Consider the following 23428-nt stretch of genomic DNA (forward strand, 5'->3'; position numbering starts at 1 on the left):
GCAGAGCCCTGGACTATTCATTCATTCATTCAATCGTATTTATCGAGCGCTTACTGTGTGCCGGGCCCTGGACTATTCATTCATTCATTCAATTGTATTTATCAAGTGCTTACTGTGTGCAGGGCCCTGGACATTTCATTCAATCGTATTTATCGAGCGCTTACTGTGTGCAGAGCCCTGTACTATTCATTCATTCATTCAATCGTATTTATCGAGCGCTTACTGTGTGCAGAGCCCTGGACTATTCATTCATTCATTCAGTAGTATTTATCGAGCGCTTACTGTGCGCAGAGCCCTGTACTATTCATTCATTCAATCGTATTTATCGAGCGCTTACTGTGTGCAGAGCCCTGGACTAGTCATTCATTCATTCAATCGTATTTATTGAGCGCTTACTGTGTGCAGAGCCCTGGACTATTGATTCATTCATTCAATCGTATTTATCGAGCGCTTACTGTGCGCAGAGCCCTGGACTATTCCTTCATTCATTCAATCGTATTTATCAAGTGCTTACTGTGCGCAGAGCCCTGGACTATTCATTCATTCATTCAATCTTATTTATCGAGCGCTTACTGTGTGCAGAGCCCTGGACTATTCATTCATTCATTCAATCGTATTTATCGAGCGCTTACTGTATGCAGAGCCCTGTACTATTCATTCATTCATTCAATCGTATTTATCGAGCGCTTTACTGTGTGCAGAGCCCTGGACTACTCATTCATTCAATCGTATTTATCGAGCGCTTACTGTGTGCAGAGCACTTGGGAAGTACAAGTCGGCAACACATAGAGACGGTCCCTACCCAACAGCGGGCTCACAGTCTAGAAGGTGGAGACAGAAAACAAAACAAAACATATTAACAAAATAAAATAGAATAAATATGTACAAGTAAAATAGAGTAATAAATATGTACAAACATATATATTCATATATATATTCATTCATTCATTCATTCAATCGTACTTATTGAGCGCTTACTGTGTGCAGAGCACTGTACTAAGCGCTTGGGGAGTACAAGTCGGCAACACATAGAGACGGTCCCTACCCAACAGCGGGCTCACAGTCTAGAAGGGGGAGACAGACAACAAAACAAAACGTATTATCAAAATAAAATACATAGAATAAATATGTACAAGTAAAATAGAGAAATAAATATGTACAAACATATACATTCATTCATTCATTCAATCGTACTTACTGAGTGCTTGCTGTGTGCAGAGCACTGTAACAAGTGCTTGGAGAGTCCAAGTTGGCAACATATATTATTATTATCATTATTATTATTATATAGAGACGGTCCCTACCCAACAGCGGGCTCACAGTCTAGAAGGGGGAGACAGACAACAAAACCAAACATATTAATAAAATAAACAGAATAAATTTGTGCAAATAAAATAGAGTAATAAATATGTACTAAGTGCTTGGGAAGGACAAGCTGGCAACACATATTATTATTATTATTATATAGAGACGGTCCCTACCCAACAGGGGCTCACAGTCTAGAAGGGGGAGACAGGCAACAAAACCAAACATATTAATAAAATAAATAGAATAAATATGTGCAAATAAAATAGAGTAATAAATATGTACTAAGCGCTTGGGAAGGACAAGTGGGCAACATATACTATTATCATTATTATTATTATATAGAGAAGGTCCCTCCCCACCAGGGGCTCACAGTCTAGAAGGGGGAGACAGGAAACAAAACCAAACATATTAATAAAATAAATAGAATAAATATGTGCAAATAAAATAGAGTAAGAAATATGTACTAAGCGCTTGGGAAGGACGAGTTGGCAGCATATATTATTATCATTATTATTATTATATAGAGACGGTCCCTACCCAACAGGGGCTCACAGTCTAGAAGGGGGAGACAGGCAACAAAACCAAACATATTAATAAAATAAATAGAATAAATATGTGCAAATAAAATAGAGTAATAAATATGTACTAAGCACTTGGGAAGGACATGTTGGCAACATATATTATTATCATTATTATTATTATATAGAGACGGTCCCTACCCAACAGGGGCTCACAGTCTAGAAGGGGGAGACAGGCAACAAAACCAAACATATTAATTAAATAAATAGGATAAATATGTGCAAATAAAATAAATAGAGTAATAAATATGTACTAAGCTCTTGGGAAGAACAAGTTGGCAATATAGAGAGACGGTCCCTACCCGACAGCGGATTCACAGTCTAGAATGGGGAGACGGACAACAAAACAAAACGTATTAACAAAATAAAATACATAGAATAAATATATACAAGTAAAATAGAGTAATAAATATGTACCAACATATATTCATTCATTCATTCAGTCGTACTTATTGAGCACTTACTGTGTGCAGAGCACTGTACCAAGCGCTTGGGAAGTCCAAGTTGGCAACATATATTATTATTATCATTATTATTATTATATAGAGACGGTCCCTACCCAACAGCGGGCTCACAGTCTAGAAGGGGGAGACAGACAACAAAACCAAACACATTAATAAAATAAATATGTGCAAATAAAATAGAGTAATAAATATGTAATAAGCGCTTGGGAAGGACAAGTTGGCAACACATATTATTATTCTTATTATATAGAGACAGTCCCTACCCAACAGGGGCTCACAGTCTGGAAGGGGGAGACAGACAACAAAACCAAACATATTAATAAAATAAATAGAATAAATATGTGCAAATAAAATAAATAAAGAGTAATAAATATGTACTAAGCGCTTGGGAAGGACAAGTTGGCAACATATATTATTATCATTATTATTATTATATAGAGACGGTCCCAACCCAACAGCGGGCTCACAGTCTAGAAGGGGGAGACAGACAACAAAACCAAACATATTAATAAAATAAATAGAATAAATATGTGCAAATAAAATAGAGTAATAAATATGTACTAAGCGCTTGGGAAGGACAAGCTGGCAACACATATTATTATTATTATTATATAGAGACGGTCCCTACCCAACAGGGGCTCACAGTCTAGAAGGGGGAGACAGGCAACAAAACCAAACATATCAATAAAATAAATAGAATAAATATGTGCAGATAAAATAGAGTAATAAATATGTACTAAGCGCTTGGGAAGGACAAGTGGGCAACATATATTATTATCATTATTATTATTATATAGAGACGGTCCCTACCCAACAGGGGCTCACAGTCTAGAAGGGGGAGACAGGAAACAAAACCAAACATATTAATAAAATAAATAGAATATGTGCAAATAAAATAGGGTAAGAAATATGTACTAAGCGCTTGGGAAGGACGAGTTGGCAGCATATATTATTATCATTATTATTATTATATAGAGACGGTCCCTACCCAACAGCGGGCTTACAGTCTAGAAGGGGGAGACGGGCAACAAAACCAAACATATTAATAAAATAAATAGAATAAATATGTGCAAATAAAATAAATAAATAGAGTAATAAATATGTACTAAGCACTTGGGAAGGACAAGTTGGCAACATACAGAGACGGTCCCTACCCGACAGCGGGTTCACAGTCTAGAATGGGGAGACGGACAACAAAACAAAACGTATTAACAAAATAAAATACACAGAATAAATATATACAAGTAAAATAGAGTAATAAATATGTACCAACATATATTCATTCATTCATTCAGTCATACTTATTGAGCACTTACTTGTGCACAGCACTGTACCAAGCGCTTGGGAAGTCCAAGTTGGCAACATATATTATTATCATCATTATTATTATTATATAGAGACGGTCCCTACCCAACAGCAGGCTCACAGTCTAGAAGGGGGGAGACGGGCAACGAAACCAAACATATTACCAAACCATATTACCAAACCATATTACCAAACCATATTACCATATTACCAAACCATATTACCAAACCAAACATTCTCCTCAACACACTATCTGACCTTGGCTTCACAGACTCCGTCCTCTCCTGGTTCTCCTCTTATCTCTCCGGTCGTTCTTTCTCAGTCTCTTTTGCAGGCTCCTCCTCCCCCTCCCATCCTCTCACTGTGGGGGTTCCCCAAGGTTCAGTGCTTGGTCCCCTTCTGTTCTCGATCTACACGCACTCCCTTGGTGACCTCATTCGCTCCCACGGCTTCAACTATCACCTCTACGCTGATGACACCCAGATCTCCATCTCTGCCCCTGCTCTCTCCCCCTCCCTCCAGGCTCGCATCTCCTCCTGCCTTCAGGACATCTCCATTTGGATGTCCGCCCGCCACCTAAAGCTCAACATGTCAAAGACTGAGCTCCTTGTCTTCCCTCCCAAACCTTGTCCTCTCCCTGACTTTCCCATCCCTGTTGACGGCACTACCATCCTTCCTGTCTCAGAGGCCCGCAACCTTGGTGTCATCCTCGACTCCGCTCTCTCGTTCACCCCTCACATCCAAGCCGTCACCAAAACCTGCCGGTCTCAGCTCCGCAACATTGCCAAGATCCGCCCTTTCCTCTCCATCCAAACTGCTACCCTGCTCGTTCAAGCTGTCATCCTATCCCGTCTGGACTACTGCACCAGCCTTCTCTCTGATCTCCCATCCTCGTGTCTCTCTCCACTTCAATCCATAACTTCATGCTGCTGCCCGAATTATCTTTGTCCAGAAACGCTCTGGGCATGTTACTCCCCTCCTCAAAAATCTCCAGTGGCTACCAATCAATCTGCGCATCAGGCAGAAACTCCTCCCCCTGGGCTTCCAGGCCGTCCATCCATCCATCCCCTGGCCCCCCTCCTACCTCCCCTCCCTTCTCTCCTTCTCCAGCCCAGCCCGCACCCTCCGCTCCTCCACCGCTAATCTCCTCCCCGTACCTCGTTCTCGCCTGTCCCGCCGTCGACCCCCGGCCCACGTCCTCCCCCGGGCCTGGAATGCCCTCCCTCTGCCCCTCAGCCAAGCTCCCTCTCTTCCTCCCTTCAAGGCCCTACTGAGAGCTCACCTCCTCCAGGAGGCCTTCCCAGACTGAGCCCCTTCCTTCCTCTCCCCCTCGTCCCCCTCTCCATCCCCCCATCTTACCTCCTTCCCTTCCCCACAGCACCTGTATATATGTCTATATGGTTGTACATATTTATTACTCTATTTATTTATTTATTTATTTTACTTGTACATTTCTATCCTATTTATTTTATTTTGTTGGTATGTTTGGTTCTGTTCTCTGTCTCCCCCTTTTAGACTGTGAGCCCACTGTTGGGTAGGGACTGTCTCTATGTGTTGCCAATTTGTACTTCCCAAGCGCTTAGTACAGTGCTCTGCACATAGTAAGCGCTCAATAAATACGATTGACTGATTGATTGATATTAATAAAATAAATAGAATATGTGCAAATAAAATGAATAGAGCAATAAATATGTACTAAGTGCTTGGGAAGGACAAGTTGGCAACATATGTTATCATCATTATTATTATTATATAGAGACAGTCCCTATCCAACAGCGGGCTCACAGTCTAGAAGGGGGAGACGGACAACAAAACCAAACATATTAATAAAATAAATAGAATAAATATGTGCAAATAAAATAAATAAATAAATAAATAGAGTAATAAATATGTACTAAGAGCTTGGGAAGGACAAGTTGGCAACACATATTATTATTATTATTTTTATCGGGCGAAGGGGACGGGGATTACCTGGAGGGTCTGGGGGTGGGCTCTCGGGGTCGCCCAGGGGGTTCCCCCGGAGGAGCACGAACGGGGCATCCTGGATCTCGGGGGGCAGGGTCCGGAGGCGGTTATCACGTAGGTCGAGGCGCTCCATATGTGGGAGGCGGGCGAGGCCGGCGGGCACGGACTCCAGTGCGTTACTGTGCACGATCAGCTCACGCAGCGAACGCAGCTCGGCTGGGGACGGGGAATAAGAATCAATCAATCAATCAATCAATCATATTTATTTACTGTGTGCAGAGCACTGTACTAAGCGCTGGTCGAAGCAGCGTGGCTCAGGGGAAAGAGCCGGGGCTTTGGAGTCAGAGGTCATGGGTTCGAATCCCAGCTCCGCCACATGCCTGCTGGGTGACCTTGGGCAAGTCACTTCACTTCTCTGAGCCGCAGTTCCCTCATCTGTAAAATGGGGATTAAGACATGGGACAACCTGATCGCTTTGTATCCCCCCCCCCAGTGCTTAGAACAGTGCTTTGCACATAGTAAGCGCTTAACAAATGCCAACATTATTTATTTATTATTATTACATGTTGGCAACGTATAGAGACAGTCCCTACCCACCAGTGGGCTCACAGTCTAAAATCAATCAATCAATCAATCGTATTTATTGAGCGCTTACTATGTGCAGAGCACTGTATAAAAGAATAATAATAATAACCTGATCACCTTGCATCCCCCCAGCGCTTAGAACAGTGCCTTGCACATAGTAAGCGCTCAGCAAATACCAACATCATTATTATTATTGGGAGTTAGAGGTCATGGGTTCGAATCCCCGGCTCCGCCACTTGTCAGCTGGGGGACTTTGGGCAAGTCACTTCACTTCTCTGGGCCTCAGCTCCCTCATCTGGAAAATGGGGATTAATAATAATAATAATAATGGTATTTGTTAAGCGCTTACTATGTGCAAAGCACTGTTCTAAGCGCTGGGGAGGTTACAAGATGATGAGGTTGTCCCCCGGGGGGGCTCACAGTCTTCATCCCCATTTCCCAGATGAGGGAACTGAGGCCTGTGAGCCCCACGTGGGACAACCTGATCACCTTGTATCCCCCCAGCGCTTAGAACAGTGCTCTGCACATAGTAAGCGCTCAGCAAATACCATCATTATTGTTATTATTATTATTGGGAGTCAGAGGTCATGGCTTCGAATCCCCGGCTCCGCCACTTGTCAGCTGGGTGACTTTGGGCAAGTCACTTCACTTCTCTGGGCCTCAGTTCCCTCATCTGGAAAATGGGGATTAAAACCGTGAGCCCCCCGTGGGACAACCTGATCGCCTTGTAACCTCCCCAGCGCTTAGGACAGTGCTTTGCACATAGTAAGCGCTTAACAAAGATACTTAACTTCTCTGTGCCTCAGTTCCCTCATCTGTAAAATGGGGATGAAGACTGTGAGCCCCCGGTGGGACAACCCCATTCATTCATTCATTCATTCAATCGTATTTATTGAGCGCTTTACTGTGTGCAAAGTACTGTTCTAAGCACTAGACTGTGAGCTCCTTGTGGGCAGGGAATGTGTCTGTTTGTCGTTGCATTGTTCCCAACAGCGGGCTCACAGGCTAGAAGGGGCAGACAGACAACAAAACAAAACATATTAACAAAATAAAATAAATAGAATATGTACAAATAAAATAAATAAATAAATGAATTCATTCATTCATTCAATCATATTTATTGAGCGCTCACTGCGTGCAGAGCACTGTACTAAGCGCTTGGGAAGTCCAAGTTGGCAACATCTAGAGATGGTCCCTACCCAACCGTGGGCTCACAGTCTAGAAGGGGGAGACAGACAACAAAACAAAACATACTAACAAAATAAAATAAATAGAATAACTATGTACAAATAAAATAAATAAATAAAATAAATAAAACCCGATCACCTTGTAACCTCCCCAGCGCTTAGAACAGTGCCTTGCACATAGTAAGTGCTTAATACATCAATCGTATTTATTGAGCGCTTACTAAAATAAATAAATAAAATAAATAAAACCCGATCACCTTGTTGCCAACTTGTACTTCCCAAGCGCTTAGTACAGTGCTCTGCACGCAGTGAGCGCTCAATAAATACGACTGAATGAATGAATGAATTTATTTATTTATTTTATTTGTACATATTTATTCTATTTATTTTATTTTGTTAATATGTTTTGTTTTGTTGTCTGTCTCCCCCTTCTAGCCTGTGAGCCCGCTGTTGGGTAGGGACCGTCTCTATATGTTGCCAACTTGTACTTCCCAAGCGCTTAGTACAGTGCTCTGCACGCAGTAAGCGCTCAATAAATACAATTGAATGAATGAATGAATGAACCCACTGTGAGCCCACTGTTGGGTAGGGACTGTCTCTATATGTTGCCAACTTGTACTTCCCAAGCGCTTAGTACAGTGCTCTGCACGCAGTAAGCGCTCAATAAATACGATTGACTGACTGAATGAATAAATAGGAGGGGGAACAGATACTGAACTCCCATTTTACAGATGAGGTAAATGAGGCCCAGAGAAGTGAAGCGACTTGCCCACAGTCACACAGCAGACGTGTGGCTGTGCCGGGATTAGAACCCATGACCTTGTGAGTCCCAGGCCAGTGCTCTTTCCACTAGGCCCCGCTGCCATTTTGTCGGGAATGCCGGGACACACAACCCGAGCATGGTGGCAGCCAAGTAATGGAATCCTACGATCCGGAAGGCTGGGAATCGTTCTGGAATGCTGGGAATCACGGCTCCAAAATGCTGGAGACACTGCTCCGGAATGGGGGGGGGGGGGGAGTTTCTGAAGGCGTGGGAATGCCGGGAATCACCGCTCTAGAATGCCGGAGCCGCTGATCTGGAATGAGGCTATGCTAAGGCTCTGGAATGCTGGGAATCACAGCTCCGGAATGGGGCTTTGCTAAGACCTGGTAGTAATAATAACGTCGGCATTTGTTAGGCGCTTACTATGTGCCAAGCACTGTTCTAAGCGCTGGGGGGAGATACGAGGTCATCAGGTCGTCCCCCACGGGGCTCACAGTCTTCATCCCCATTTGACAGATGAGGTCACTGAGGCGCAGAGAAGTGAAGTGACTTACCCAAGGTCACACAACCGACAAGGGGTGAAGCCACATCTGCTCAGAGTCTGGATAACGGGTTTGGGAGTCAGAGGGTGTGGGCTCCTGGCTTCGCCACTTGTCAGCTGTGTGACCTTGGGCAAGTCACTTCACTTCTCTGGGCCTCAGTTACCTCATCTGTCAAATGGGGATAATAATAATAATAATAATGATGGCATTTATTAAGCGCTTACTATGTGCAAAGCACTGTTCTAAGCGCTGGGGAGGTTACAAGGTGATGAGGTTGTCCCACGGGGGGCTCACAGTCTTCATCCCCATTTTACAGATATGGGAACTGAGGCACAGAGAATAATAATAATGATGGCATTTGTTAAGCGCTTACTTTGTGCAAAGCACTGTTCTAAGCGCTGGGGAGGTTACAAGGTGATCAGGTTGTCCCACGGGGGGCTCACGGTCTTCGTCCCCGTTTTACAGATATGGGAACTGAGGCACAGAGAATAATAATAATGATGGCATTTGTTAAGCGCTTACTTTGTGCAAAGCACTGCTCTAAGCGCTGGGGAGGTTACAAGGTGATCAGGTTGTCCCACATGGGGCTCACAGTCTTCATCCCCATTTTACAGATATGGGAACTGAGGCACAGAGAATAATAATAATGATGGCATTTGTTAAGCGCTTACTTTGTGCAAAGCACTGTTCTAAGCGCTGGGGAGGTTACAAGGTGATCAGGTTGTCCCACAGGGGGCTCACAGTCTTCATCCCCATTTTACAGATATGGGAACTGAGGCACAGAGAATAATAATAATGATGGCATTTGTTAAGCGCTTACTTTGTGCAAAGCACTGCTCTAAGCGCTGGGGAGGTTACAAGGTGATCAGGTTGGCCCACGTGGGGCTCACAGTCTTCATCCCCATTTTACAGATATGGGAACTGAGGCACAGAGAATAATAATAATGATGGCATTTGTTAAGCACTTACTTTGCGCAAAGCACTGCTCTAAGCACTGGGGCAGTTACAAGGTGATCAGGTTGTCCCACATGGGGCTCACAGTCTTCATCCCCATTTTACAGATATGGGAACTGAGGCACAGAGAATAATAATAATGATGGCATTTGTTAAGCACTTACTTTGCGCAAAGCACTGCTCTAAGCACTGGGGCAGTTACAAGGTGATCAGGTTGTCCCACATGGGGCTCACAGTCTTCATCCCCATTTTACAGATATGGGAACTGAGGCACAGAGAATAATAATAATGATGGCATTTGTCAAGCGCTTACTTTGTGCAAAGCACTGTTCTAAGCGCTGGGGAGGTTACAAGGTGATCAGGTTGTCCCATGGGGGGCTCACAGTCTTAATCCCCATTTTACAGATGAGGTAACTGAGGCCCAGAGAAGGTAAGTGACTTGCCCCAAGTCACACAGCTGATAGTTGGCAGAGCCGGGATTTGAACCCATGACCTCTGATTCCAAAGCTTGTACTCTTTCCACTGAGCCATGCTGCTTCATCTGTAAAATGATGATGAAGATGATGATTCATTCATTCATTCAATTGTATTTATTGAGCGCTTACTGTGTGTAAAGCACTGTACTAAGCGCTTGGGAAGTACAAGTTGGTGATGATGCTTCATCTGTAAAATGGGGGTGAAAACTTGTGAGCCCCAAGTGGGACAACCTGATTACGTTGTATCTCCCCCAGCGCTTAGAACAGTGCTTGGCACATAGTAAGCGCCTAACAAATGCCGACGTTATTATTACTACCAGGTCTTAGCAAAACCCCACTCCGGAGCTGTGATTCCCAGCACTCCAGAGCCTTAGCAAAGCCTCATTCAATCAATCAATCAATCAATCGTACTTATTGAGCGCTTACAGTGTGCAGAGCACTGTACTAAGCGCTTGGGAAGTACAAGTTTGGGAACTCCGCTTTGCCCTCGGTGACCCCCGTTCTTGGTTGAGAGATAATAATAATAATAATGATGGCATTTATTAAGCGCTTACTATGTGCAAAGCACTGTTCTAAGCGCTGGGGAAGTTACAAGGTGGTCACGGGGGGCTCACAGTCTTAATCCCCATTTTACAGATGAGGGAACTGAGGCCCAGAGAATAATAATAATAACGATGATGGCATTTATTAAGCGCTTACTATGGGAGAAGCGTCCAGATCAGCGGCTCCAGCATTCTAGAGTGGTGATTCCCAGCATTCCCGCGCCTTCAGAAACCCCCCCACCCCATTCCGGAGCAGTGTCTCCAGCATTTTGGAGCCGTGATTCCCAGCATTCCAGATCGATTCCCAGCCTTCCAGATCGTAGGATTCCATTACTTGGCTCCCACCATACTCGGGTTGTATGTCCCGGCATTCTCGACAAAATGGCAGCGTGGCCTAGTGGAAAGAGCCTCTAAGCCACATTGCTTCATTCATTCATTCAACTGTATTTTTTGAGCGCTTATTAGGGGCAGAGCACTGAACTAAGCGCTTAGAAGGCTAAACAGACACAACCCCTGCCCACGACGACCTTACAGTCTAGAGGGAGGAGGGTGTGAGCCCACTGATGGGTAGGGACCGTCTCCATACGTTGCCGATTTGTACTTCCCAAGTGCTTAGTACAGTGCTCTGCACACAGTCAGTGCTCAATAATAAGAATGATGGCATTTGTTAAGCACTGACTATGTGCGAAGCACTGTTCTAAGCGATGGGGAGGGAGATACAAGGTGATCAGGTTGTCCCACGGGGGGCTCACAGTTTTAATCCCCATTTGACAGATGAGGTAACTGAGGCCCAGAGAAGTGAAGTGACTTGCCCAAAGTCACCCAGCTGTCAAGTGGCAGAGCGGGGATTAGAACCCATGACCTGTGGCTCCCAAGCCCGGGCTCTTTCCACTGAGCCACGCTGCAATAAATACGATTAAATGAATGAATGAATGAATGAACAAGTACCATAATCATAGGGTCCGTCTCTATCTGTTACCAACTTGTACTTCCCAAGCGCTTAGTCCAGTGCTCTGCACACAGTAAGCGCTCCATAAATACGACTGAATGAATGAACACATACCATAATCATAGGGACCGTCTCTAGATGTTGCCAACTTGGACTTCCCAAGCGCTTAGTCCAGTGCTCTGCACACAGTAAGCGCTCCATAAATACGACTGAATGAACGAACACGTACTATAATCACAGGGACCGTCTCTATATGTGGCCGATTTGTCCTTCCCAAGCGCTCAGTCCAGTGCTCTGCACACAGTAAGCGCTCAGTAAATACGACTGAATGAACACGTACCATAATCATAGGGACCGTCTTTATATGTGGACAATTTGTACTTTCCAAGTGCTTAGTCCAGTGCTCTGCACACAGTAAGCGCTCAGTAAGTACGACTGAATGAATGAACATGTACCATAATCATAGGGACCGTCTTTGTATGGCACCGATTTGTACTTCCCAAGTGCTTAGTCCAGTGCTCTGCACACAGTAAGCGCTCAGTAAATACGACTGAATGAATGAACACGTACAGTAATCATAGGGACCGTCTTTGTATGGGACCGATTTGTACTTCCCAAGTGCTTAGTCCAGTGCTCTGCACACACAGGAAGCGCTCCATAAATACGATTGAATGAATGAACACATACCATAATCATAGGGACTGTCTCTATATGTTGCCAATTTGTACTTCCCAAGTGCTCAGTCCAGTGCTCCGCACACAGTAAGCGCTCAATAAATAGGACTGAATGAATGAACGAGTACCATAATCATGGGGACCATCTCTGTATGTTGCCGACTTGTACTTCCCAAGCGCTTAGTCCAGTGTTCTGCACACAGTAAGTGCTCCATAAATACGATTAAGTGAATGCATGAATGAACAAATACCATAATCATAGGGACCGTCTCTGTATGTTGCCGATTTGTATTTCCCAAGTGCTTAGTCCAGTGCTCTGCACACAGTAAGCACTCAATAAATACTATTGAATGAATGAACAAGTACCATAATCATAGGGACCGTCTCTATATGTTGCCGATTTGTATTTCCCAAGCGTTTAGTCCAGTGCTCTGCATACAGTAAGCGCTCAATAAATACTACTGAATGAATGAACGAGTACCATAATCATAGGGACCGTCTCTATATGTGGCCGATTTGTACTTCCCAAGTGCTTAGTCCAGTGCTCTGCACACAGTAAGTGCTCAGTAAATACGACTGAATGAAAGAACATGTACCATAATCACAGTGACCGTCTCTGTATGTGGCCGATTTGTACTTCCCAAGTGCTTAGTCCAGTGCTCTGCACACAGTAAGCGCTCAATAAATACGACTGAATGAATGAACACGTACCATAATCATAGGGACCGTCTCTATATGTGGCCGATTTGTACTTCCCAAGTGCTTAGTCCAGTGCTCTGCACACAGTAAGCGCTCAGTAAATACGACTGAATGAACGAACATGTACCACAATCACAGGAACCGTCACTATATGTGGCTGATTTGTACTTCCCAAGTGCTTAGTCCAGTGCTCTGCACACAGTAAGCGCTCAATAAATACGACTGAATGAATGAACACATACCATAATGACAGGGACCGTCTCTGTATGTGGCCGATTTGAACTTCCCATGTGCTTAGTCCAGTGCTCTGCACACAGTAAGCACTCAGTAAATACGACTGAATGAACGAACATGTACCATAATAACTGGGACCATCTCTGTATGTGGCCGATTTGTACTTCCCAAGCGCTTAGTCCAGTGCTCTGCACACAGTAAGCGCTCAGTAAATACAATTAAATGAACGAACATGTACCACAATCACAGGAACCGTCACTATATGTGGCCGATTTGTAATTCCCAAGTGCTTAGTCCAGTGCTCTGCACACAGTTAGCGCTCAATAAATACTACTGAATGAACACGTACCATAATCATAGGGACCGTCTTTATATGTGGCCAATTTGTACTTTCCAAGCGCTTAGTCCAGTGCTCTGCACACAGTAAGCGCTCAGTAAATACGACTGAATGAACACATACTGTAATCATAGGGACCGTCTCTGTATGTGGCCAATTTGTACTTCCCAAGTGCTTAGTCCAGTGCTCTCTGCACACAGTAAGCGACCGAATGAGTGAATGAACGAGCAGGTACCATATCGTCGTTATTATTCCCCCGGGCCTGGAATGCCCTCCCTCCCCATATCCGCCAAGCTCGCTCTCTTCCTCCCTTCAAGGCCCTACTGAGCGCTCACCTCCTCCAGGAGGCCTTCCCACACTGAGCCCCTTCCTTCCTCTCCCCCTCGTCATCCCCCCATCTAACCTCCTTCCCTTCCCCACAGCACCTGTATAAATGCTTGTCCATATTTATTACTCTATTTATTTATTTGACTTATACATATCTATTCTATTTATTTTCTTTTGTTAGTACGTTTGGTTTTGTTCTCTGTCTCCCCCTTCTAGACTGTGAGCCCACGTGGGACCACCCGATCACCTTGTATCTCCCCCAGTGCTTGGCACATAGTAAGCGCTTAACAAACACCATCATTATTCTTCTATCATCATCATCATCATCATCAATCGGACTTATCGAGCGCAGAGCACTAGTACTAAGCGCTTGGGAAGTACAAATTGGCAACAGCTAGAGACGGCCCCTACCCAACAGTGGGATCACAGTCTAAAAGGGGGAGACAGAGAACAAAACCAAACATGCTAACAAAATAAAATAAACAGGATAGATATGTACAAATAAAATTAATAAATAAATAAATCATTATCCTTCTAGACTGTGAGCCCGCTGTCGGGTCGGGACCGTCTCTCGATGTTGCCAACTTGGACTTCCCAAGCGCTGAGTCCAGTGCTCTGCACATAGTAAGCGCTCAATAAATACGATTGATGATGATGATGACTCCTGCCCATCGTGGCCGAGCTCCCCGCCCAACGCCACCTCACCCAGGGTGTCGGGCAGCGACCGCAGCCGGTTCCCGGCCAGGTTGAGGTGGGCGAGGTGGCCCAGGCGTCCGATCTCGGGGGGCAGGGCCCGCAGCCGGTTCTCGGCCAGGTCCAGGCTCCGCAGGGCGGGGAGGGCGCCCAGGCCGGGGGGCAGGGCCCGCAGCCGGTTGCTCATGGCCGACAGGTAGGTCAGGGCCCCCAGCCGGGCCAGGTCCTCGGGCAGCTCCTCCAGGAGGTTGTGGGCCAGCAGGAGGGAGGACAAGCGGCCCAGCCGGGCCACGCAGGCCGGCAGGGCCGAGAGGCTGTTGAAGCTGAGGTCCAGGTGGACCAGGTGGACCAGGCGGCCCAGGGCTGGGGGCAGGGAGGTCAGCGACCCCGGCCGGTACGCCCCCGCCTCGTCCCGAAGGTGCCCTCCTGCACAAGCGGGGAGAAAACACAGAGGGAGACGTTAGTTGCACTTTTTAGACTGTGATCTCTCTGATCTCCCATCCTCGTGTCTCTCTCCACTTCAATCCATACTTCATGCTGCTGCCCGGATTATCTTTGTCCAGAAACGCTCTGGGCATATTACTCCCCTCCTCAAAAATCTCCAGTGGCTACCAATCAATCTGCGCATCAGGCAGAAACTCCTCACCCTGGGCTTCAAGGCTGTCCAACCATCACCTCGCCCCCTCCTCCCTCCCGTCCCTTCTGTCCTTGTCCAGCCCAGCCCGCACCCTCCGCTCCTCTGCTGCTAATCTCTTCACCGTACCTCGTTCTCGCCTGTCCCGCCATCGACCCCCGGCCCACGTCATCCCCCGGGCCTGGAATGCCCCCAATCCCTCTGCCCCTCCGCCAAGCTAGCTCTCTTCCTCCCTTCAAGGCCCTGCTGAGAGCTCACCTCCTCCAGGAGGCCTTCCCAGACTGAGCTCCTTCCTTCCTCTCCCCCTCGTCCCCCCTCCATCCCCCATCTTACCTCCTTCCCTTCCCCACAGCACCTGTATATACGTATATATGGTTGTACATATTTACTACTCTATTTATTTATTTTACTTGTACATTTCTATCCTATTTATTTTATTTTGTTGGTATGTTTGGTTCTGTTCTCTGTCTCCCCCTTTTAGACTGTGAGCCCACTGTTGGGTAGGGACTGTCTCTATGTGTTGCCAATTTGTACTTCCCAAGCGCTTAGTACAGTACTCTGCACAAAGTAAGCACTCAATAAATACGATTGATTGACTGATTGATTGATTGAGCCCACTGTTGGGTAGGGACTGTCTCTATACGTTGCCAACTTGCACTTCCCAAGCGCTTAGTCCAGTGCTCTGCACACAGTAAGTGCTCAATAAATACCATTGATTGATTGATTGATTCCCAAGTGCTTAGTACAGTGCTCTGCACACAGTAAGCACTCAATAAATACGATTGATTGATTGCTTGATTAGTGGGGCGGTGGGGGGCAGCGGGGGGATCTCCCTCCATTGCCACTCTTTATGTGCTTTCATTCATTCATCCTTCTAAACGCAGTCATAATAATAATCATAACGGTATTTGTTTCCCAGACTGAGCCCCCTCCTTGATGATGATGACGGCAGTTGTTAAGCGCTTACTATGTGCAAAGCACTGTTCTAAGCGCTGGGGGAGGTGACAAGGTGATCAAGTTGTCCCACGGGGGCTCACAGTTTTAATCCCCATTTCACAGATGAGGGAACTGAGGCACAGAGAAGTGAAGTGACTTGCCCAAAGTCACACAGCTGACAGTTGGCAGAGCCGGGATTTGAACCCATGATCTCTGACTCCAAAGCCCGTGCTCTTTCCACTGAGCCACGCTGCTTCTCCTTCCTCTCCCCGTCTTCCCCTTCTCCATCCCCTCCGCCTTACCTCCTTCCCTTCCCTACCATTTTATTTGTACATATTTATTCTATTCATTTTATTTTGTTACTATGTTTGGTTTTGTTCTCTGTCTCCCCCTTCTAGACTGTGAGCCCACTGTTGGGTAGGGACTGTCTCTATATATTGCCAACTTGTACTTCCCAAGCGCTTAGTACAGTGCTCTGCACTCAGTAAGCGCTCAATAAATACTACTGATTGATTCATTCATTCATCCTTCTAAACGCAGTCATAATAATATTAATAATGGTATTTGTTTCCCAGACTGAGCCCCCTCCTTCCTCTCCCCACTTCCCCTTCTCCATCCCTCCCACCTTACCTCCTTCCCTTCCCTACTATTTTATTTGTACATATCTATTCTATTCATTTTATTTTGTTACTGTGTTTTGTTTTGTTCTCTGTCTCCCCCTTCTATCAATCAATCAATCAATCAATCAATCATATTTATTGAGCGCTTACTGTGTGCAGAGCACTGTCACAGACACACACAGGAAGATCCAGACAGGCAGAGAATTGCATAGAGAGTATCACAAACACAAAGAGAAAGACATTCAGACAGAGAGAAAGGTAGAGAGATGCGTAGAAAGTGTTGCATACACACACAAAGACATTCAGACAGAAAGGTAGAGAGATGTGTAGAAAGTGTCACATACACACACACACAGAAAGACATTCAGACAGAAAGGTAGAGAGATGTGTAGAAAGTGTCACAGACACACACAGGAAGATCCAGACAGGCAGAGAGATGCATAGAGAGTATCACAAACACAAAGAGAAAGACATTCAGACAGAGAGATAGGTAGAGAGATGTGGAGAGAGTGTCACAAACACACAAAAACATTCAGACAGAGAGATAGGTAGAGAGATGCGTAGAAAGTGTCGCATACACACACACACAAAGACATTCAGACAGAAAGGTAGAGAGATGTGTAGAAAGCGTTGCATACACACACACACAGAAAGACATTCAGACAGAAAGGTAGAGAGATGTGTAGAAAGTGTCACATACACACACACACAGAAAGACATTCAGACAGAAAGGTAGAGAGATGTGTAGAAAGTGTCACAGACACACACAGGAAGATCCAGACAGGCAGAGAGATGCATAGAGAGTATCACAAACACAAAGAGAAAGGCATTCAGACAGAGAGATAGGTAGAGAGATGTGGAGAGAGTGTCACAAACATACAAAAACATGCAGACAGAGAGATAGGTAGAGAGATGCATAGAAAGTGTCGCATACACACACACAGAAAGACATTCAGACAGAAAGGTAGAAAGATGCGTAGAAAGTGTCGCATACACACACACAGAAAGACATTCAGACAGAAAGATACAGAGATGTGTAGAAAGCGTTGCATACACACACACAGAGCAAGACATTCAGACAGAAAGGTAGAGAGATGTGTAGAAAGTGTCACACACACACACACACAGAAAGACATTCAGACACAAAGGTAGAGAGATGCGTAGAAAGTGTCACATACACACACACAGGAAGATCCAGACAGGCAGAGAGATGCATAGAGAGTATCACAAACATACAGAGAAAGACATTCAGACAGAGAGATAGATAGAGAGACGTGTAGAGAGTGTCACACACATACAAAGACATTCAGACAGAGAGATAGGTAGAGAGATGCGTAGAGAGTGTCACACTCACACACAGAAAGACATTCAGACAGAGAGAAAGGTAGAGAGATGCGTACAAAGTGTCGCATACACACACACAGAAAAACATTCAGACAGAGAGGTAGAGAAATGTGTAGAAAGCGTTGCATACACACACACACACACACAGAGAAAGACATTCAGACAGAAAGGTAGAGAGATGTGTAGAAAGTGTCACATACACACACACACACACACACAGAAAGACATTCAGACACAAAGGTAGAGAGATGTGTAGAAAGTGTCACATACACACACACAGGAAGATCCAGACAGGCAGAGAGATGCATAGAGAGTATCACAAACACAAAGAGAAAGACATTCAGACATCGAGAGATAGGTAGACAGATGCATAGAGAGTGTCTCACTCACACACAGAAAGACATTCAGACAGAGAGAAAGGTAGAGAGATGCGTACAAAGTGTCGCATACACACACACAGAAAAACATTCAGACAGAGAGGTAGAGAGATGTGTAGAAAGCGTTGCATACACACACACACACACAAAGACATTCAGACAGAAAGGTAGAGAGATGCATAGAAAGTGTCGCATACACACACAAAGACATTCAGACAGAAAGGTAGAGCGATGTGTAGAAAGTGTCACAGACACACACAGGAAGATCCAGACAGGCAGAGAGATGCATAGAGAGTATCACAAACACACAGAGAAAGACATTCAGACAGAGAGATAGGTAGAGAGATGCGTACAGAGTGTCACACACACACACAAAGACATTCAGACAGACAGAAAGGTAGAGAGATGTGGAGAGAGTGTCACACACACACAGAAAGACATTCAGACAGAGAGAAAGGTAGAGAGATGTGTAGAAAGTGTCGCATATACACACACAGAAAGACATTCAGACAGAAAGGTAGAGAGATGTGTAGAAAGTGTCGCATATACACACACAGAAAGACATTCAGACAGAAAGGTAGAGAGATGTGTAGAAAGCGTTGCATACACACACACAGAGCAAGACATTCAGACAGAAAGGTAGAGAGATGTGTAGAAAGTGTCACATACACACACACACACAAACACAGAAAGACATTCAGACAGAAAGGTAGAGAGATGTGTAGAAAGTGTCACATATACACACACAGGAAGATCCAGAGACAGGCAGCGAGATGCATAGAGAGTATCACAAACACACAGAGAAAGACATTCAGACAGAGAGACAGGTAGAGAGATGCATAGAGAGTATCACAAACACACAAAGACATTCAGACAGAGAGATAGGTAGAGAGATGTGTAGAAAGTATCGCATACACACACACACAAAGACATTCAGACAGAAAGGTAGAGAGATGCGTAGAAAGTGTCGCATACACACACACAGAAAGACATTCAGACAGAAAGATACAGAGATGTGTAGAAAGCATTGCATACACACACACAGAGCAAGACATTCAGACAGAAAGGTAGAGAGATGTGTAGAAAGGGTCACATACACACACACACACACAGAAAGACATTCAGGCACAAAGGTAGAGAGATGCGCAGAAAGTGTCACATACACACACACAGGAAGATCCAGACAGGCAGAGAGATGCATAGAGAGTATCACAAACACAAAGAGAAAGACATTCAGACAGAGAGATAGGTAGAGAGATGTGTAGAGAGTGTCACACACATACAAAGACATTCAGACAGAGAGATAGGTAGAGAGATGCGTAGAGAGTGTCACACTCACACACAGAAAGACATTCAGACAGAGAGAAAGGTAGAGAGATGCGTACAAAGTGTCGCATACACACACACAGAAAAACATTCAGACAGAGAGGTAGAGAGATGTGTAGAAAGCGTTGCATGCACACACACACACACACACACACACACACAAAGACATTCAGACAGAAAGGTAGAGAGATGTGTAGAAAGTGTCACATACACACACACACACACACACACAGAAAGACATTCAGACACAAAGGTAGAGAGATGTGTAGAAAGTGTCACATACACACACACAGGAAGATCCAGACAGGCAGAGAGATGCATAGAGAGTATCACAAACACAAAGAGAAAGACATTCAGACATCGAGAGATAGGTAGACAGATGCATAGAGAGTGTCTCACTCACACACAGAAAGACATTCAGACAGAGAGAAAGGTAGAGAGATGCATAGAAAGTGTTGCATACACACACAAAGACATTCAGACAGAAAGGTAGAGCGATGTGTAGAAAGCGTTGCATATACACACACAGAGCAAGACATTCAGACAGAAAGGTAGAGAGATGTGTAGAAAGTGTCATAGACACACACAGGAAGATCCAGAGACAGGCAGAGAGATGCATACAGAGTATCACAAACACACAGAGAAAGACATTCAGACAGAGAGATAGGTAGACAGATGCGTAGAGAGTGTCACAAACACACCGAGAAAGACATTCAGACAGAGAGAAAGGTAGAGAGATGCGTAGAGAGCGTCACACTCACACACAGAAAGACATTCAGACAGAGAGAAAGGTAGAGAGATGCGTACAAAGTGTCGCATACACACACAGAAAGACATTCAGACAGAAAGGTAGAGAGATGTGTAGAAAGCGTTGCATACACACACACAGAGCAAGACATTCAGACAGAAAGGTAGAGAGATGTGTAGAAAGTGTCACATACAAACACACACAGAAAGACATTCAGACAGAAAGGTAGAGAGATGTGTAGAAAGCGTCACATACACATACACACACAGAAAGACATTCAGACAGAAAGGTAGAGAAATGTGTAGAAAGTGTCGCATACACACACACACACACACAGGAAGATCCAGACAGGCAGAGAGATGCATAGAGAGTATCACAAACACAAAGAGAAAGACATTCAGACAGAGAAAAAGGTAGAGAGATGCGTAGAGATTGTCACACGCACACAAAGAGAAAGACATTCAGACAGAGAGATAGGTAGAGAGATGTGGAGAGAGTGTCACACTCACACACAGAAAGACATTCAGACAGAGAGAAAGGTAGAGAGATGCGTAGAAAGTGTCGCATACACACACACAGAAAGACATTCAGACAGAAAGGTAGAGAGATGTGTAGAAAGTGTCACATACACACACATACAGAAAGACATTCAGACAGAAAGGTAGAGAGATGCGTAGAAAGTGTCGCATACACACACACAGAAAGACATTCAGACAGAAAGGTAGAGAGATGTGTAGAAAGTGTCACATACACACACAGAAAGACATTCAGACAGGAAGGTAGAGAGATGTGTAGAAAGTGTCACATACACACACATACAGAAAGACATTCAGACAGAAAGGTAGAGAGATGCGTAGAAAGTGTCGCACACACACACACAGACAGACATTCAGACAGAAAGGTAGAGAGATGTGTAGAAAGCGTTGCATACACACAGAGCAAGACATTCAGACAGAAAGGTAGAGAGATGTGTAGAAAGTGTCACATACACACACACACAGAAAGACATTCAGACAGAAAGGTAGAGAGATGTGTAGAAAGTGTCACATGCACACACACACACAGAAAGACATTCAGACAGAAAGGTAGAGAGATGTGTAGAAAGTGTCACATACACACACACACACACACACACACACACAGAAAGACGTTCAGACAGAAAGGTAGAGAGATGTGTAGAAAGTGTCACATACACACACAGGAAGATCCGGGCAGGCAGAGAGATGCATAGAGAGTATCACAAACACACAAAGAAAGACATTCAGACAGAGAGATAGGTAGAGAGATGCGTAGAGAGTGTCACACACACACAGAGAAAGACATTCAGAGAGATAGGTAGAGAGATGTGGAGAGAGTGTCACACTCACACACAGGAAGACATTCAGACAGAGAGAAAGGTAGAGAGATGCGTAGAAAGTGTCGCATACACACACACAGAAAGACATTCAGACAGAAAGGTAGAGAGATGTGTAGAAAGTGTCACATACACACACACAAAGACATTCAGACAGAAAGGTAGTGACATGCGTAGAAAGTGTCACATACACACACACACAGAAAGACATTCAGACAGAGAGAAAGGTAGAGAGATGCGTAGAAAGTGTCGCATACACACACACAGAAAGACATTCAGACAGAAAGGTAGAGAGATGTGTAGAAAGTGTCACATACACACACACAAAGACATTCAGACAGAAAGGTAGTGACATGCGTAGAAAGTGTCACATACACACACACACAGAAAGACATTCAGACAGAAAGGTAGGGAGATGTGTAGAAAGTGTCACATACACACACGCAGAAAGATTCAGACAGAGACAGGCAGAGAGATACATAGAGAGTATCACAGGCACACACTCACACAAAGACACTCAGAGACAGGTAGAGAGACACGTAGAGAGTGTCTTGCACATACACACACAAGCACAAAGACATACACACAAACACACACACACAAAGACATTCGGGCAGAGAGATGTGTAGAGAGTGTCTCACACACACGCAGAAAGACACTCAGACAGAGAGGTAGAGAGATGCATAGAAAGTGTCACATACACACACACACACAGAAAGATTCAGACAGACAGGCAGAGAGATGCATAGAGAGCATCACAGGCACACACTCACACAAAGGCACTCAGAGACGGGTAGAGAGATGTGTAGAGAGTGTCTTGCACATATACACACAAGCACAAAGACATACACACAAACACACACACAAAGACATTCGGGCAGGGAGATGTGTAGAGAGTGTCTCACACACACAGAGAAAGACACTCAGAACGGTAGAGAGACACGAAGAAAGTGTCACATACACACACGCAGAAAGATTCAGAGACAGGCAGAGAGATGCATAGAGTATCACAGACACACACTCACACAAAGACACTCAGAGACAGGTAGAGAGACACGTAGAGAGTGTCTTGCACATACAAACACAAGCACAAAGACATACACACAGAAAGACATTCAGACAGACAGATGTGTAGAGAGTGTCTCACACACACACACACACAGAAAGACACTCAGACAGAAAGGCAGAGAGATGCGAAGAAAGTGTCACATACACACACACACAGAAAGATTCAGAGACAGGCAGAAAGATGCATAGAGAGTATCACAGACACACACTTACACAAAGACACTCAGAGACAGGTAGAGAGACGCGTACAGAGTGTCTTGCACATACACACACAAGCACAAAGACTTACACACAAACACACAAAGACATTCAGGCAGAGAGATGTGTAGAGAGTGTTTCACACACACACATGCAGAAAGGCACTCAGACAGAAAGGTAGAGAGATGAGAAGAAAGTGTCACATACACACACACACACAGAAAGATTCAGAGACAGGCAG

The 23428-nt window shown here is 44.8% G+C and overlaps 1 protein-coding gene across 1 annotated transcript in view; it reads right to left on the reverse strand.

Annotated features, from left to right (window-relative positions):
* The window catches only part of PIDD1 (p53-induced death domain protein 1), an 80802-nt gene that overhangs the window by 33116 nt on the left and 24258 nt on the right, over positions 1 to 23428 (reverse strand). Inside the window, exons 5-6 of the mRNA XM_038765380.1 lie at positions 14595 to 15008; positions 5627 to 5836 (exon numbers count right to left, since the gene is read on the reverse strand). Of these exons, the coding sequence (XP_038621308.1) occupies positions 5627 to 5836; positions 14595 to 15008 (624 nt within the window). The remainder of the gene's footprint in view (positions 1 to 5626; positions 5837 to 14594; positions 15009 to 23428) is intronic.

This window comes from Tachyglossus aculeatus, chromosome 22 (assembly GCF_015852505.1).
Source record: "Tachyglossus aculeatus isolate mTacAcu1 chromosome 22, mTacAcu1.pri, whole genome shotgun sequence".
Taxonomy (NCBI): domain Eukaryota; kingdom Metazoa; phylum Chordata; class Mammalia; order Monotremata; family Tachyglossidae; genus Tachyglossus; species Tachyglossus aculeatus.